The 12,993-nt window shown below is 47.6% G+C and overlaps 1 protein-coding gene across 1 annotated transcript; it reads right to left on the bottom strand.

Annotated features, from left to right (window-relative positions):
- Window positions 1-313: 313 nt before the first annotated feature.
- LOC149341269 (uncharacterized) lies at window positions 314-5,218 on the bottom strand. Its single transcript, XM_089541947.1, has 3 exons — window positions 5,045-5,218; window positions 1,084-1,261; window positions 314-478 (listed from the first exon to the last, which is right to left on the bottom strand). The coding sequence occupies exons 1-3, from the start codon at window positions 5,174-5,176 to the stop codon at window positions 381-383; spliced, it is 408 nt and encodes a 135-aa protein (XP_089398073.1). The 5' UTR covers window positions 5,177-5,218; the 3' UTR covers window positions 314-380.
- Between the last annotated feature and the right edge of the window lie 7,775 nt (window positions 5,219-12,993).

Raw genomic sequence — 12,993 nt, 5'->3', positions numbered from 1 at the left:
TTCACGGTCAGCGTGCTTTTACTAGAGCGCGAAAGTCTTTTCGGGACAACACTTGGGAATGTAGCTGACGGGACGGTGGCTATGGAAAGGTATCAGGCCGAAGGATGTAAGAGGGCGAGGTTCAATGATATGATACGATGATGTTGCTAGTGACGTCATTGAAGTGTCAAGTGCCGTTCGAGGGAACAGGGGGGCACCATTGACACCGCGCTTGAATAGCGAATTTTTTAACGCTGCCGACTACGCAAATATCTCCACAGCTCTAACCGTGCCTCTTTTTATGCGTGTACGCTGCGCAAGGGGGAAAAAAATGCTCGTTTGGAAAGTTTTATTGAAGATCTCTGTTCTTTTTTGCGATGCGAAGACCAGGCAAGTGCACTTCAGTAACATTGCTGAACAAGCATGGTGCACATCTCTTGAAGCTTGGGAACCACCAGCTTGGACGGCTCATGGACAGAGTAGACAGCGACAACGAGCACTAGAAAAGAAACAAGACACCTCAAATTACATTCTAGAGGGGCGCTCATCCCGCGCCCTAAATTGCGGCGATAATTGAGAGTATTTGAACCCTTGACCTGCTTCAGCCGGCTGCTACATCGCCATTTTCTCTTTTTTTATTCAGTGCCACCTGCGTGTATTGTTTGTTTGGCCCACTTAACAGGTAACAACTCCCACGAAAAATACGTCTTCTCCGTGATTCATTGCCCATGACGTTAGCTGACGTAAGCGGCACGGCCTGAACATTGCCGGTGTGCGTCACAGTTTCCTTGCAACTCCTGTCGCAATATTCCCCACCCCCTCCGTGCCAACACTACGAAATAAAAATGAAAAAAAAAAGCACACGTTTCTTTGCCCTCTAGACGTTCTCTCTATCCTTGTGGAATGTTTACCACCAGAGGGCAGGCGAAAGCTTTATCTAAGTTTCGGTTTCGATTGCAGTCGCGTTCAGAGTGCAGCGCATTTCTTTTTGATGCACTGTTCGCATGCCCTCAACAGAGGACATAACTCCCCAAATTTAATTTCGCTTGTTAGGCCCGTATATACGGAGCTAGAACCGCAACTACTGGCTTCAGGCTTCCATACCGGTGTTTGCAAAGCCGACGGCGCACTTCGCATCTGGCCTCCGCAGCAAGATGACGTTCTTGCCCTCCATCTTCAGGAACGTGAAGCGCAGCTTGCAGATGCTCACGCCACCGCTGTACATGCGCAAGGGGTTGCGGTGCGATGCCGCCAGCTCACGAACCTCGGACTCGGACACTCCCTGCGGGCCGAGCGTCCACTTTGAAGACACTTGCTAGCGCTGGTAAACTGGCCTCGGGAAACGCCAGGATCAATGTGGAACCGGGCTTTTAGCAACTGGCACTGTTAAAGACCTCTTAAGCTTCTGAAGACAGATTCTGACGCCATGCTCAGAGAGGGCTTCTAAATGAATTCGCCTGTCTTCAAAAAACAATAAGCGATGTTCGGAGCACATCGGCGAGTACATCTCTCCTACTGAACTATGCAGGCGTGCTAACCTTTCCGCTTTAGAACTACGGACCAAGTTTGATCGATTAAAATTTTTATTCCTAATTCATAAACAAGTTAAAATTAATTTATCTGACTTCTAGGTAATTTCGCCACGTTAAAGCTTCAGACGTCGACACAGTTTGTGCATACAGCCACCACCCCCTAGTGACGCAATGATACGTTCAAAAATCGCCTTTTAGAGCGAAAGCTTTACTGCTCCCGTTCTTCAAGTTCATGTCGGTATGCGAAACGACCTTGGGAGGTAGCAAGGAACAAATAAAATAACAAACAAAATAAAACCAATAATAAAACGAATAATAAAAATAAACAAGCATAAAAACGACATCAATAAAAGCAACAATTGCAGAAAGCAATGTGCAAACAATTGCAGACAAAATTTCAGAAAAACAGCTTTCGCTCTGCCTTAAGGTTCGGCAGCATTGCGACGAACGTGCGTCAAATTTTTTCCAGGGTAATTAACGAATAGAATGCGTTACCGCATCCAGTAGTCGATTCTTCCTCCGTTAGTCATTTTGCCACCAGTTAGAGAGTGTCATCTTTTCTGATAATCAAGCGTCTTATGATTATTTTTTATGAAGGGCATGAAAAGATCGTGTATTTTCTATGTTCATGCATGTCACCTTTTGAGATACTACCAGCGCATTGTTTTGTCATTTTTCGTTTGAAATGTATAAATTTTTTTATCTTTTGTGTTGTTTTTAGCCCTTTATTGGGCGCAGAGTGCAGATAAGCAAACAAAGACTCAGGTGAATTTGGCGCTGTGTGCTAGGCCACTGGCATGCTTTTGTGTGGTTTCTTTAGCGTGCAATCGTCCGACGCTTTTTATGCGACAAATCACCTGTCCTGACACAATATTCTCATTTTAGCGTTCCGAAATCGTCACATTCTTCAACGCCAGCCCGAAGTGCACTTAATATCGCATCTAAGTTCGTTGGGTACTAGGAGAAAATACACTGACTCCCGAAAGTTATCGCGTCAAGCTGGTACAGGACGACCCGCTGCAGTAAACCAGTGAGGCCCAAGCAAATATCCGTGTCGTTTTGTTCATTTTTTGGTGGTTCATTTCCCAAAGTGGTTTCTATAAAACTCACTCCCTATAGACGTAAAAAAATTATATGCGATGTGTTTATAAAGGTGTGAATTTCGTAATAGTAACCGGGGGTGTTGTCATTGTTTTTTTTTCTAACCTTAGCAGTATTTTGTAAACAAGTGAAGATGTCGAAACGAAAATCTGTTCTCATTAGCCCTGTGCAGTTTTTTTTTTCTTTTTACCTTAGCGATTGTTACTAAACAAAAAAACTCACAAGTCCGTTTTGAATGCTGTGCGCAGCTCACTTGTGAATAGGTGCACTTCTAACTGCACTGCTTTTCTCCTACAGAACATGAAACACTTTCTTTTTTTTTTCGCTATTTTACTCCTCTCTGACGACCAGAGTCACGAACTCCGGATGAACCGCTCCATCGAGTGCGCTTTCATTTCTTCAAGGCGCGTGGTGGAGCCCTTAAATAATTTCGGTGACCCAATATTCTTTAACGTGTGCATTTTCCATTGTCCTCGATCAAAATGCGGCCGCCGCAGCCGGGATCGAACGCGCGACCTCGCGAGAACTCCATCAGTGAACTCCATCAGTCAAGAGTGTTTAGGGCGATGCATGCGTCGTGTTAGAAACGAGATCTCCTGCTGCACTAAATCGTCCGTTTTGGGTGGGAGGATGGGATAAGATGAGTGGCCAAGGCCTCGAGAAGATAGTGGGCACGCTTCGGGAGAGGCGCAGTTTGCTTTTTTTTTTTTATCTGCCTCTCTGAGCCGACGGTCAGGGACGCACAGCTGCAGCGCCTGGCTGGACCAATCGGAGCGTTTGAAGCGTAGCAGCATTCTTAGCGAGTTTCGCTGCACCTGAGGTGGCCGCACGTGCGGCAAATGAAAGGGACACGAAGGGGGCGATCCAACGGCCGGACGGAGGCGGGAAGGCGCAGGTAAACCCGAGACCTGCCGCCGCTTTTGCCGAACAAAGGAGCTAGGCACGCCGAACCAGGATGTGTCAGGGGAGACGCGGAAATGGAAATTTCCACGAACTTGGAAATGCGAACGGTGCGCTGCCGACCTCAAAGCGGGAGGTAGGGGAATTTCCGCTTCCTCGATCCCACCATTTCTCAGGTGTCCGGTGCAGAGACAAATACCCCCCGTCGTCATATTTTATTGGAGCGTATTTAATCTTGCTGGACCAGCGCTTCTCGGGGCTTTGTGCGAATAAAAACGAGAGGAATGTGGCGGCCAGATTATGACGACTGCTCAGCTACGGCTGGAATGCGTTTCGCAAAGGTAGCTACACACTGTGTTGAAACAATTCAAAGACTCGCGTGATCGCGCGCGCGATTGGCATGGCGCTTGGCAAGGCACTGCAGTGGGGGCCCGCGTGGCGGTGGTCAAATGTGCATGTGGTGTCGGACGCGGATTTCTTCCATCCTGCCTGTTTTCCTTCTGTGCAGGTGGGGGCTGAAAAAAAAAAAAAACTTTTCGCTTGTAGCCGCGTGCGGTTGACGGAAGCCATGCCTTTTCCTGAAAGTGCATTCCCACTGAGCTGCTACACGGGGACAATTTTTTCTGGAAATGCAGCAGAGGATAGGCAGAAAAGGGAGAGAGGCTGACTTTTGTACGCGTGTTCGCAGAGTGCGGAGGGGTCAAAGGGGGGAAGTTGGAGAGGCGGTCTCTCTCCCGTCCTGTCTGAGCTCTGCGGCATTGCCAAAGAAAGTGGCCGCAGAATGTAGCTCCGTAGCTATGTATCCTCTCCTGTCTCTGCCCGTAGGGTGTTGGCCTGGCTGCGCGGAGGGTGTGGGCTGGCCCTGGCGTTTATCTCGGGTCTGAAAGCTTCGGGAACGACAAAGCGCGCTGCCACAGGTCGACGCGGAGGGTTGATTCTCTTGGATGTGTTAAAGACGCGCTCCGACCAAAAGCCTCAGGAGGAGAAACCCAACATTTCGGGGCCGACTTGTCCCCATCCTGTCACCCCTGAAGAACGAACCGAACCGACCAGACTAGATTTCTGTATGTTCACATGCAAAGCCGCACTCCTGCCAGCTGCAGATGCTCAGTGGACTCCGACGCTTGATTACTACTAACGAGCGTTGAACGAGGAAAAAGCTGCCCGCGGCTTCCCTGTTCCGCGATTCTTGAACCCGCTCGCAGAGGCGGCTGCGCAGTGCTTCGCACATACGGATGTCTCGAAAAGCAATGGTGCGAATAAAAACAAACCCTCGTTTCCCACTACTCCTAAATGTAAAGAATCGCTTTCGCACTGCAAGAAAGCGCCCGAGAAGAGTTAACAGCTGCGAAAAGATATCTGTCACAACATCACACCGTGTAATTATATCCACTTGCAGACCACTTGGCCAGTACTGCAAGGTCAACCCATTCAGCAGCCCGATAACTGCCCGCCGCATGTGGATGAATGGCCGGCCTTAGCGAATCGAGTGCTGGCCGAACACCCGCGTCGGCAGCCTGCGGCGCTCTCACCGGGCATATCTCGGGCGGCTCATACGCGATGCAGGTCCCCGTCTGGATGTTGTGCACCGCGGCGTAAATGCACTGGCCCTGGCCCTCGGCCGCGCCCTCGGTGAGACCGCGCAGCAGCCGACCCCAGTCCATAGCTCGCTTGGGGGCCACGAACGGGACAGCGCGAGGCTCCGACACGCGGTTGAGAATGTCGTTGCTGTTGTTGTTTGCACTGGCCTGAGGCGCACCGCACCGTACACGGATGATCGAGGGGTGTAGGAGGGGGGAATGGCGACAAAAGAAATACGAGATAAGTAAGCTTTTTCGTAAGAAAGAAAAAGAGAAGACAACAGGAGAATTAAAGATATAACGAAAAAACAAAGAATTGAGCGAGAAAAGGATGATAGAAAAAAGATGAAGTTGTTGTCGTTGGCCCTGAAGCAATGGCACGGCCGCTCAATGGAGGAGAAAAATTCGTCCAGGCTTATTTCAGAAAAATTGATTTTGAAGAGATTGGAAGAGGCATGCGCTCGCCGAGACATGGGCCCAAAGATTTATTCCACCCTATAAAAGGTAAAAATGAATGCAGAGAGCAAAGATTATTCGAGGTGACCAAGAAAAATAAAGGGTGTTGGCGGGCCACTGCGACATGTGCGCTTACCTTTTCATAGGGTTTAGGGTTTTTAATTGGCTTTGTTATGCCTAGTTGGCGCTCTAAAGCCATTCTCACAAAGAGAAGCGTTGAACATTAAACATCATCCAGAGGTGCACAGAGGTCACCTTCTAGGAAGGGTCAGCTGATGCCCTATTGTAATTAATGGTGGCGTAGCCTAACTATCATCATCACCATCCGCGTTGAGTCCACCGCTACGAGCTACAGTGCCTCTACGGGACAAACACGTTTCCCGTTGACCTCCGATAACCTCTGTTTTGAACCATATTGTGCTAGGCTGGTGGCAAGACCGGTTGGTACGGCGGTTCTTGGAAAAGAAGCTGTGGCTGTCAGCCCATGCGGAAGGCTGAACAATGAAAACTACCCCCCCCCCCCCCCCCCCCCGCGCGCCGCGCATACCAGCGGTGGCGTCCCTCCCTCCTCCGGCAGGACTGCGCGCGGGCTTGCTGCCAGCTGTGAAATATGTAAATATTTTGTATAAAGTTTTCTTCGGTTTTTCATCGTTACGAAAGTTGAGAAATACTGACGCAAACCAGTAATTCGTTTTCAACCCAACGTTTCGAGACCATCTCAGTCCCTTCTTCAGGTTTGACTGAAATGCGAGCGAGCAGCGGCAGGGACGGCCTTCACTTTTTCTTTGTTAGCATCCCAAAGATATCAGAGGGGGAAAACTTCCTTGTACATCTGAACTCGACCGAGCCCTCTATCCAATGGAACGAGGAAAGAACAACGCGTTGTGATCCCTTGACGTCTTATAAGAAGGCGAGGGGCAGACCTTCGGTGTGTACAGAAGGCTTCTGACTCATACCGGCCGCTACTTGAATTTTAATTTCAATTACCCCATCAACCATAAGGCATCCGTCGTCTCCTCTCTTCTGAGGAGAGTAAAGGCCATTGCTCCTCCTAAGGGGAGAGAAAAGAAGAAGCCACCGTGTTCGCCAACCCGCAGAAAGATGGCTACACACGTGGCTTCAACGCGTTTCCCGCCGTCAGGCCCGGAGGACAGGGAGGCCAGTCAACAGGGAAACAACACTTGTTGTTGGAACCAGCGCGAACGAACCAGCGTTTTTCGCGCTGGTTCCTTCAGAAGGGAAACGAAAGGGAAAGGGAACGAAACGCGCTCGCATTGTACTTCCACACGTGAGGGGCGCGAGCGAGGCGCGCATTCTACGAAAACACGACAGCCGAGTTCCGCACAAACCCGTTTCAACAATCAGCCGCTTTCTACCACAACCCAAAGACTGCGTCCCCAGAGAAAAACAACCGGGTGTAATTTACAAAATCCCATGCTCCAAGTTCCCGGCCTCATACATCGGCAAAACAAAAAACCTCGATCAGCGAATCAGGCAACACAAAATTGACGTCCGGTCAATGAGTTCGGAAGGCAACCCCCTCGTCGAGCACTGCGAACACGACTGTGAACACGACTGCGAACGCGCCGACCACAGAGTCTCCTTCGCAGAGGTGAGCGTCTTGGTCGTGGAGCCTAATCCGTTCAAGATGCGCCATGTCGAAACGTGGCGCATCCGGCTCACAAAGGAGACGGTGAATAGGACTCCGGGAACGCTCCCCTCCGCGTACGGTTATGGACATCGCCACGCGTTAGCAAAGGGAAAGCCTCTCGGAAAGAGAAGGCCGCTCCCTGCCGCTGCTGGCTCGCATTTCAGTCACCCCTGAAGAAGGGACCGAGTCGCTCTCGAAACGTTGGGTTGAAAATAAATTACTGGCTGGTGTCAGTATTCCTCAACTTTTGTTTCAGAAACCCAACCAGGCGGACAACCGTCGAAGATGTGCTCGTTCGTCATCGTCACTCTTCCAACCCGGCCACGCTACTCGAGTCCGAACGCCAGGAAAAGAAACCATGCCTTCAAATTTTGTTCAACAGGCGCATGGACTTCTTAGAAGGAAAATTCACTCAAGGGAATTTTATTGGACTGCATGTTTACACGATAAGGGACCACAGTCCCTCAAAAAATACAAGAGTACAGTTCGCGACTAGTTCACTTTCCAGAATCAATGGTTGAATAGTTTTAACTAAAATGTCCCGTCCTTATAAGTGGACACTGCGGATTGATACCGAGCCACCAAAGTGCACAGCTTGGTGAGAAAGGAGTTTCACAGATTGCCGTGGCATGTTCTGACGCACCGGGAAAAAATTACACTCGGGGCAATGCCCCATGCTTGTTTACCGATTTCTTAATCTTCCAGTTCCGCGGAAACAGTGATTACCCGATAACAGTGGTCTTTCCCATCAGATTTCACATTCGACTGTAAGAGACGTTGAGCAGAGTCCACTGATTAAGAATCGACTCTTAGTTAAAAATACTGGAACAGATTAACGAAGAAAAAAGTTAAAAACGGGCGGCGTATGATTTGTTGTAGCAACCACACTGTACTCCATGAAACCTAAAGCTTAAGCAAAAGTATCTGTAACAGAGCGTTCAATGCATTTAAGAAACTTTACCACCATAGCCGCTATCAAACCCTTACATGATCCTAGTTAATACTATGATATCCACAGTGACAAAACGATATTTTGCAACCAATTACGAGACAATATCTGTCATTCAAGACCTTAATAATAGCTGTAGCTGTGACATTGATGGTATTCAGATAAGATCTGTGAAGTACTTAGGGCCTTTCATTCCCAGGTTTTATTTTTTCCGGAATTTTGGAGGTAAAAATTGAGTGACATTGTTTGAGCTCAAATTCGGTTACAAAAATTCGGGTACGTGATTAGGTTATTCAGCAAAGAATGTCTATAATTCGGAATTTTACGGGTCATTTTTTTGCAGCAAAAGGCGATATAAAATGAACGCTGGATTTTCTGCGTGACTTAAAGCACATTTTTTTGTGCTCATTGTTTCGAAAAGAAATGAAAATGGCAGGTTGCACTAAACATTTTTTGTAAAGGTTGCACCATATCAGTGTTTCTTCCTTATGTATAACAATTAACTTTGTCAAGTACATTAACAGTCTCATACGCAGTACCCATGCTTTAATTATCCTCTCATTTCTGAAATATGGTGTTCGGATTTATGTTCCTGTTAAGCTGCGTCATCAATAAGCAGCGTCAAATCAGTGAGATCATCCGCCGACCGCGAGAACACCCCTTTTGAATAAGCAGAGCGCATCCGATAGTATTTGCGCCGTTTCTTCATCTTTGCCCACTGAAAAATTTATCTAGAAGGCGCATTCTCGGGCAGAAATAATGGTGTACTCCAATTTTAAGAAGTTTGTTCGGGGTACAAGAATCGGTCAAAATCGGGTTTTATCCTAAACCGAAAGGCCTCAAGTATATTCTTGTACGAATTATTGTACCTATTATTACAGACATACGCGTATGTAACTTCTGTTTAAGCACCGATATACATCCTGAATAAAAAAATGCAAACAGCAAAAATAATTGTTCTATGTAAGAAGGCAGATAACAATGATTTTGGTTTTTATAAACCCATGGCTGTACTTTGTTTTCGGTAAAACATTTGAAAAACTGCATAAAAAAATTCTTTATTTATGAACAATATTTTACACCAAATAAGTTTTGTTTTTGCAAAAATAAATCTACTGAACGAGCAGGACTTGAACAGAAAGAATACATACTAACACGGACTGAAAACTATTGCTATTGTTCGCGTGGTTTTGCTGAAGGCATTCAGTTTAGTGAACGACAACGCATACTTCTAAGAAAATATAATATTGCTGTGCGTGTGGACAAGCTGAAAAGGTTTTAAAATATATTATCTATCCTACTCTTTTTTTCTGGAAACATCTGTCACCTTGTTAATGCCTGCATAGACATGACTGTGCTTCATGAATGTTTGTAACTCCATTTGCATGAACGATAAAGAAACAAAGGCTTGAGATCAAATTACTCACAACATATACGTACCGGTAACCAATTCAAATGTCTAGATTAGTTTTCTTCGCCAACAAGTCTTAGGAAGGCCATATGAGAACCACACAGCAAGAAATCTGGTTTGAATAACTGCGATTGAACGTAGCTGTCAGCTATGATATGTCCTTATAAACCCACTGACTTTATAATTCACTCTTATACTCTGATTTTATCTAATGTAAGTCATATCGGGTGGGGCGCAGCAACAGTTACTTGCCCTCTATATTTCGGGAAAAAAAAACTCGCAATAACTGTAGCGCGAGATTCGGCAGTAGATCGTATTGTTTATTCATTGCTATTTTTCTTATCTGGCAACACGCGCGTGACGGCACTATGCTTCCACTGGTGACGTCACTGTATTCGGACCACGACGCTGCGCGTTGCCATGCGCGTTGCAGTGACGTCATGCATGACGCCACTGCATGCTGACGAATCAGCGTGGCGTGTTACGACAAAGCCAACGCCGCAAAATCGTGAAACATGCCAGCCGCTGTCGTTGTAAAGTTAATTCCTAAAGGCCCATCTCCATGGACACATCCGAGGCGCACCAGCGCAGCGCCTACGTGCCAGCGTACGCCGGAGCCGGACTGCGCATGCGCGACGCGCCGACGCGAGCCGGCGCTGGCGCTTGGCAAATATCTGTCCATGTCAGATATTCGCGCCTCGCTCGCGCCGGCGCCGGAAGTGACTCGCTGGTTAGCGGTCGGTGTAACCAATCAGAGAACGTAGTTCTCTCGGTATCCGGTACGGCCCTTCGCGCCGTTTGCTTCGCCGAGCCGAGCTGAACGCGGTAGCCGCGACAGGCCATCGAGTTGCATGTGTTTTTCGACCCTTGTCGCGGTGCGGCGCTGGGCGCGTAAGCGCTGCGCTGGTGCGCCTCCGATGTGTCCATGGAGATGGGCCTTTACACGTACTCATTGCACCCCAGTGCCTCCAGGCGCTAATTTAGATATTCAATGCACGGTGTAATCAAAGCTTCTATAACTGCCTGGTTCAAATTCGAAACTCGTGGAAATATAAACTATACACGTAACATTCTCCATTCACACACGAAAATTTGGTTATGGTACGAGGCATGCGGAAGACTGGACACTGTCGATACCATGCATGTAAAGCCTTTTCCAAAAGTAACCAGGCTGGACGGTTTGCTTTTCAGTCATATATTCAAGCTGTTATGCTGCAACCTTCAAGCTCTGAATCTCTGTATGGTAAGGAGAACCCCTGTCCATACCTTTAAAGGACTTTTTGATCTTTAGGGAAGCCATGAAGGCTCTACGATACGAAAGATAAGCAAACCATACAGCCTGGTTACTTTTGGCAAAGGCTGCACATAGGCTTATATATCGTGAATACAGTCTTCTTTCATTGTTGATTTCACATCAACTGCGCTGTGACTAAATTTCAGCAACGTTATTGTTGCTAGTTGTGCGCCTGCATATCTGTTGCACTTTGAAACCGTTTGCGTGGAAGCGTGCTGTAGCCGCTGCCAAGCCGAAAGAGGCTAGCTTTCTCTGGCAGCCTTTTTTTTTTTTTGCAGCTCCTCTTGAGTTTATTTTTTACGAGGCAGAAATAAACGAATTTGAACGCTGAATTCACGGCTCCGATTTTCCAGCGCGTGTGATTCGAAAATTATTACGTGTGTACTATAGTTCCATCAGTAACATGCATATGTTCCACGACTCCGCAATGTCTTTCATGCACTGCTGTATACGTGGACCACTGTGGGAGAAAACAAATGTCTTTACATGTCCTCGGCCTCGCCGCCGCTATCCAAGAAAGGGCACAAGCTGAAGGCCTCGCGGTCACGGCGATCGAGGTCGCGCAGTCGAGCAGCCCTTGGATCTCCGGGCGTCCGGACACGCGACATACGCGACTGATCAAGTGCCGCGCCTCCATAGCGCTATCTCGGGGCGCCAGAATGGATAAACGCTGTGGGCGTCTCCGATTGTGTTTCCTGCCGGTTGAGGCATGCGCGCAGATATACCGATAAATACTCCGAGAGAAACTGGGAGGGTGGTGGAAAGGAAAGGCTGTAGCTGTCGTTAGGCGCGCTTGTCTGCTTCGTATGGGGGCTGATAACGTTAAGCCAGGGGCGTAGCCAGGCGGGGTGTTTAAATGTCAGAACCCCCCCCTGAAATATTCTGAGCGCTGCATAACACTCCCCCCCCCCCCCCCCCCCCCCCCCTCGCACATGGACGATTTTATGGTCACGGAGTTGAACGAACGATTATAGGCAATGTAGCTTGGAAGCGAACTCACAAAAGTCAGTTTTAATATTTTGTAACGTTCGTTTTCCTTGCCCCACAGTTCCGCGTTCAATTTCAAACGGTGGCCCTTATTTTTGTGTTTCAGTAATTATTCAGGGACTGTTCTGATGCATAGCGTTCTCTGTTGTTTATTCTCGAAGAGAATCTTGTACGTAGCCGCGGCTCTATGATAGGAAGCGGAAGTTACTGCAGAAAAGAGTCACTATCGCATGACGTATGGCACTCCTTTTATTTTAGGCACAGTTCACCCAATTAAACACACCGTCCACGTCAGCCTACTTTTTCATTGTCTGCATTGTCCTCAAATGAGCATGAACTATCGCGGAAATAAGAAATGCGTTTTAAGAAGGTTCACATGCATGGGGTAGAAGTTCTGACTAATGCCATTCGTTCGCACGGTTGCTGACTTTGTTATAAACAGAAGTTATTGTATTGCTGTATTATGTGAAAAATATTGTGAAAAGCCGCGATTTTTCGTACGAGTTTTTTTTTTTTGTGAGAGAATAAATGTTTTACGAATCAAGTCCCCTGAGTGTACTCGTATTTTTATGTAAATATATTAAAGTAAACGAAAGAATTAACTAACCCTTCGGATAATTAAAACAGAAAATGTCGAAGATATTGTTTGGGCGCAGGCTCTCATTCTCTTTATTATTATTATTATTTTTTTTTTTGCGGCGGCGGCGTATAGCACCCCCTGAAAAGTATTTCTGTCTACTCCACTGCGGTAGGGCACCAGTAAAGCACGAGCTAGGTCACGCGTGCAGTGAGTTCGGATAGCGCGCAGGCCACTTGCAGCTTGACTGATAGTCACCGCGATTACGCTTCAGGCGCTCAAGACATACGCTGCTGATACCCCGCGCCCACGTGCATATCGAGGCATCCGAGCTGGGCGCGGGGTGCGTCATATACTAGACCTTGGGAGAGAGTGAGCAATATACCGCCGATTGTTGTGTTATCTCTCTGTCCCCATGCAGCTGCACATTTACTCTTAGACATAGCGAATCTCCAATCATGAGCATACTCAGCGCTGTTTGCTTTAACAAGTCAGATATACGAAGGAGGCTCATCAGCTAGTTTAGATTTGCTTATCAGAGGACGGAGTCCGGAAAACGCTTTTTTTCTCACACGA

This window comes from Amblyomma mixtum, chromosome 5 (assembly GCF_055824585.1).
Source record: "Amblyomma mixtum isolate Tamu chromosome 5, ASM5582458v1, whole genome shotgun sequence".
In the NCBI taxonomy this organism is placed as follows: domain Eukaryota; kingdom Metazoa; phylum Arthropoda; class Arachnida; order Ixodida; family Ixodidae; genus Amblyomma; species Amblyomma mixtum.
The sequence above is the reverse complement of the archived record's forward strand: the minus strand, read 5'-3'. Positions and strand labels throughout refer to the sequence as shown.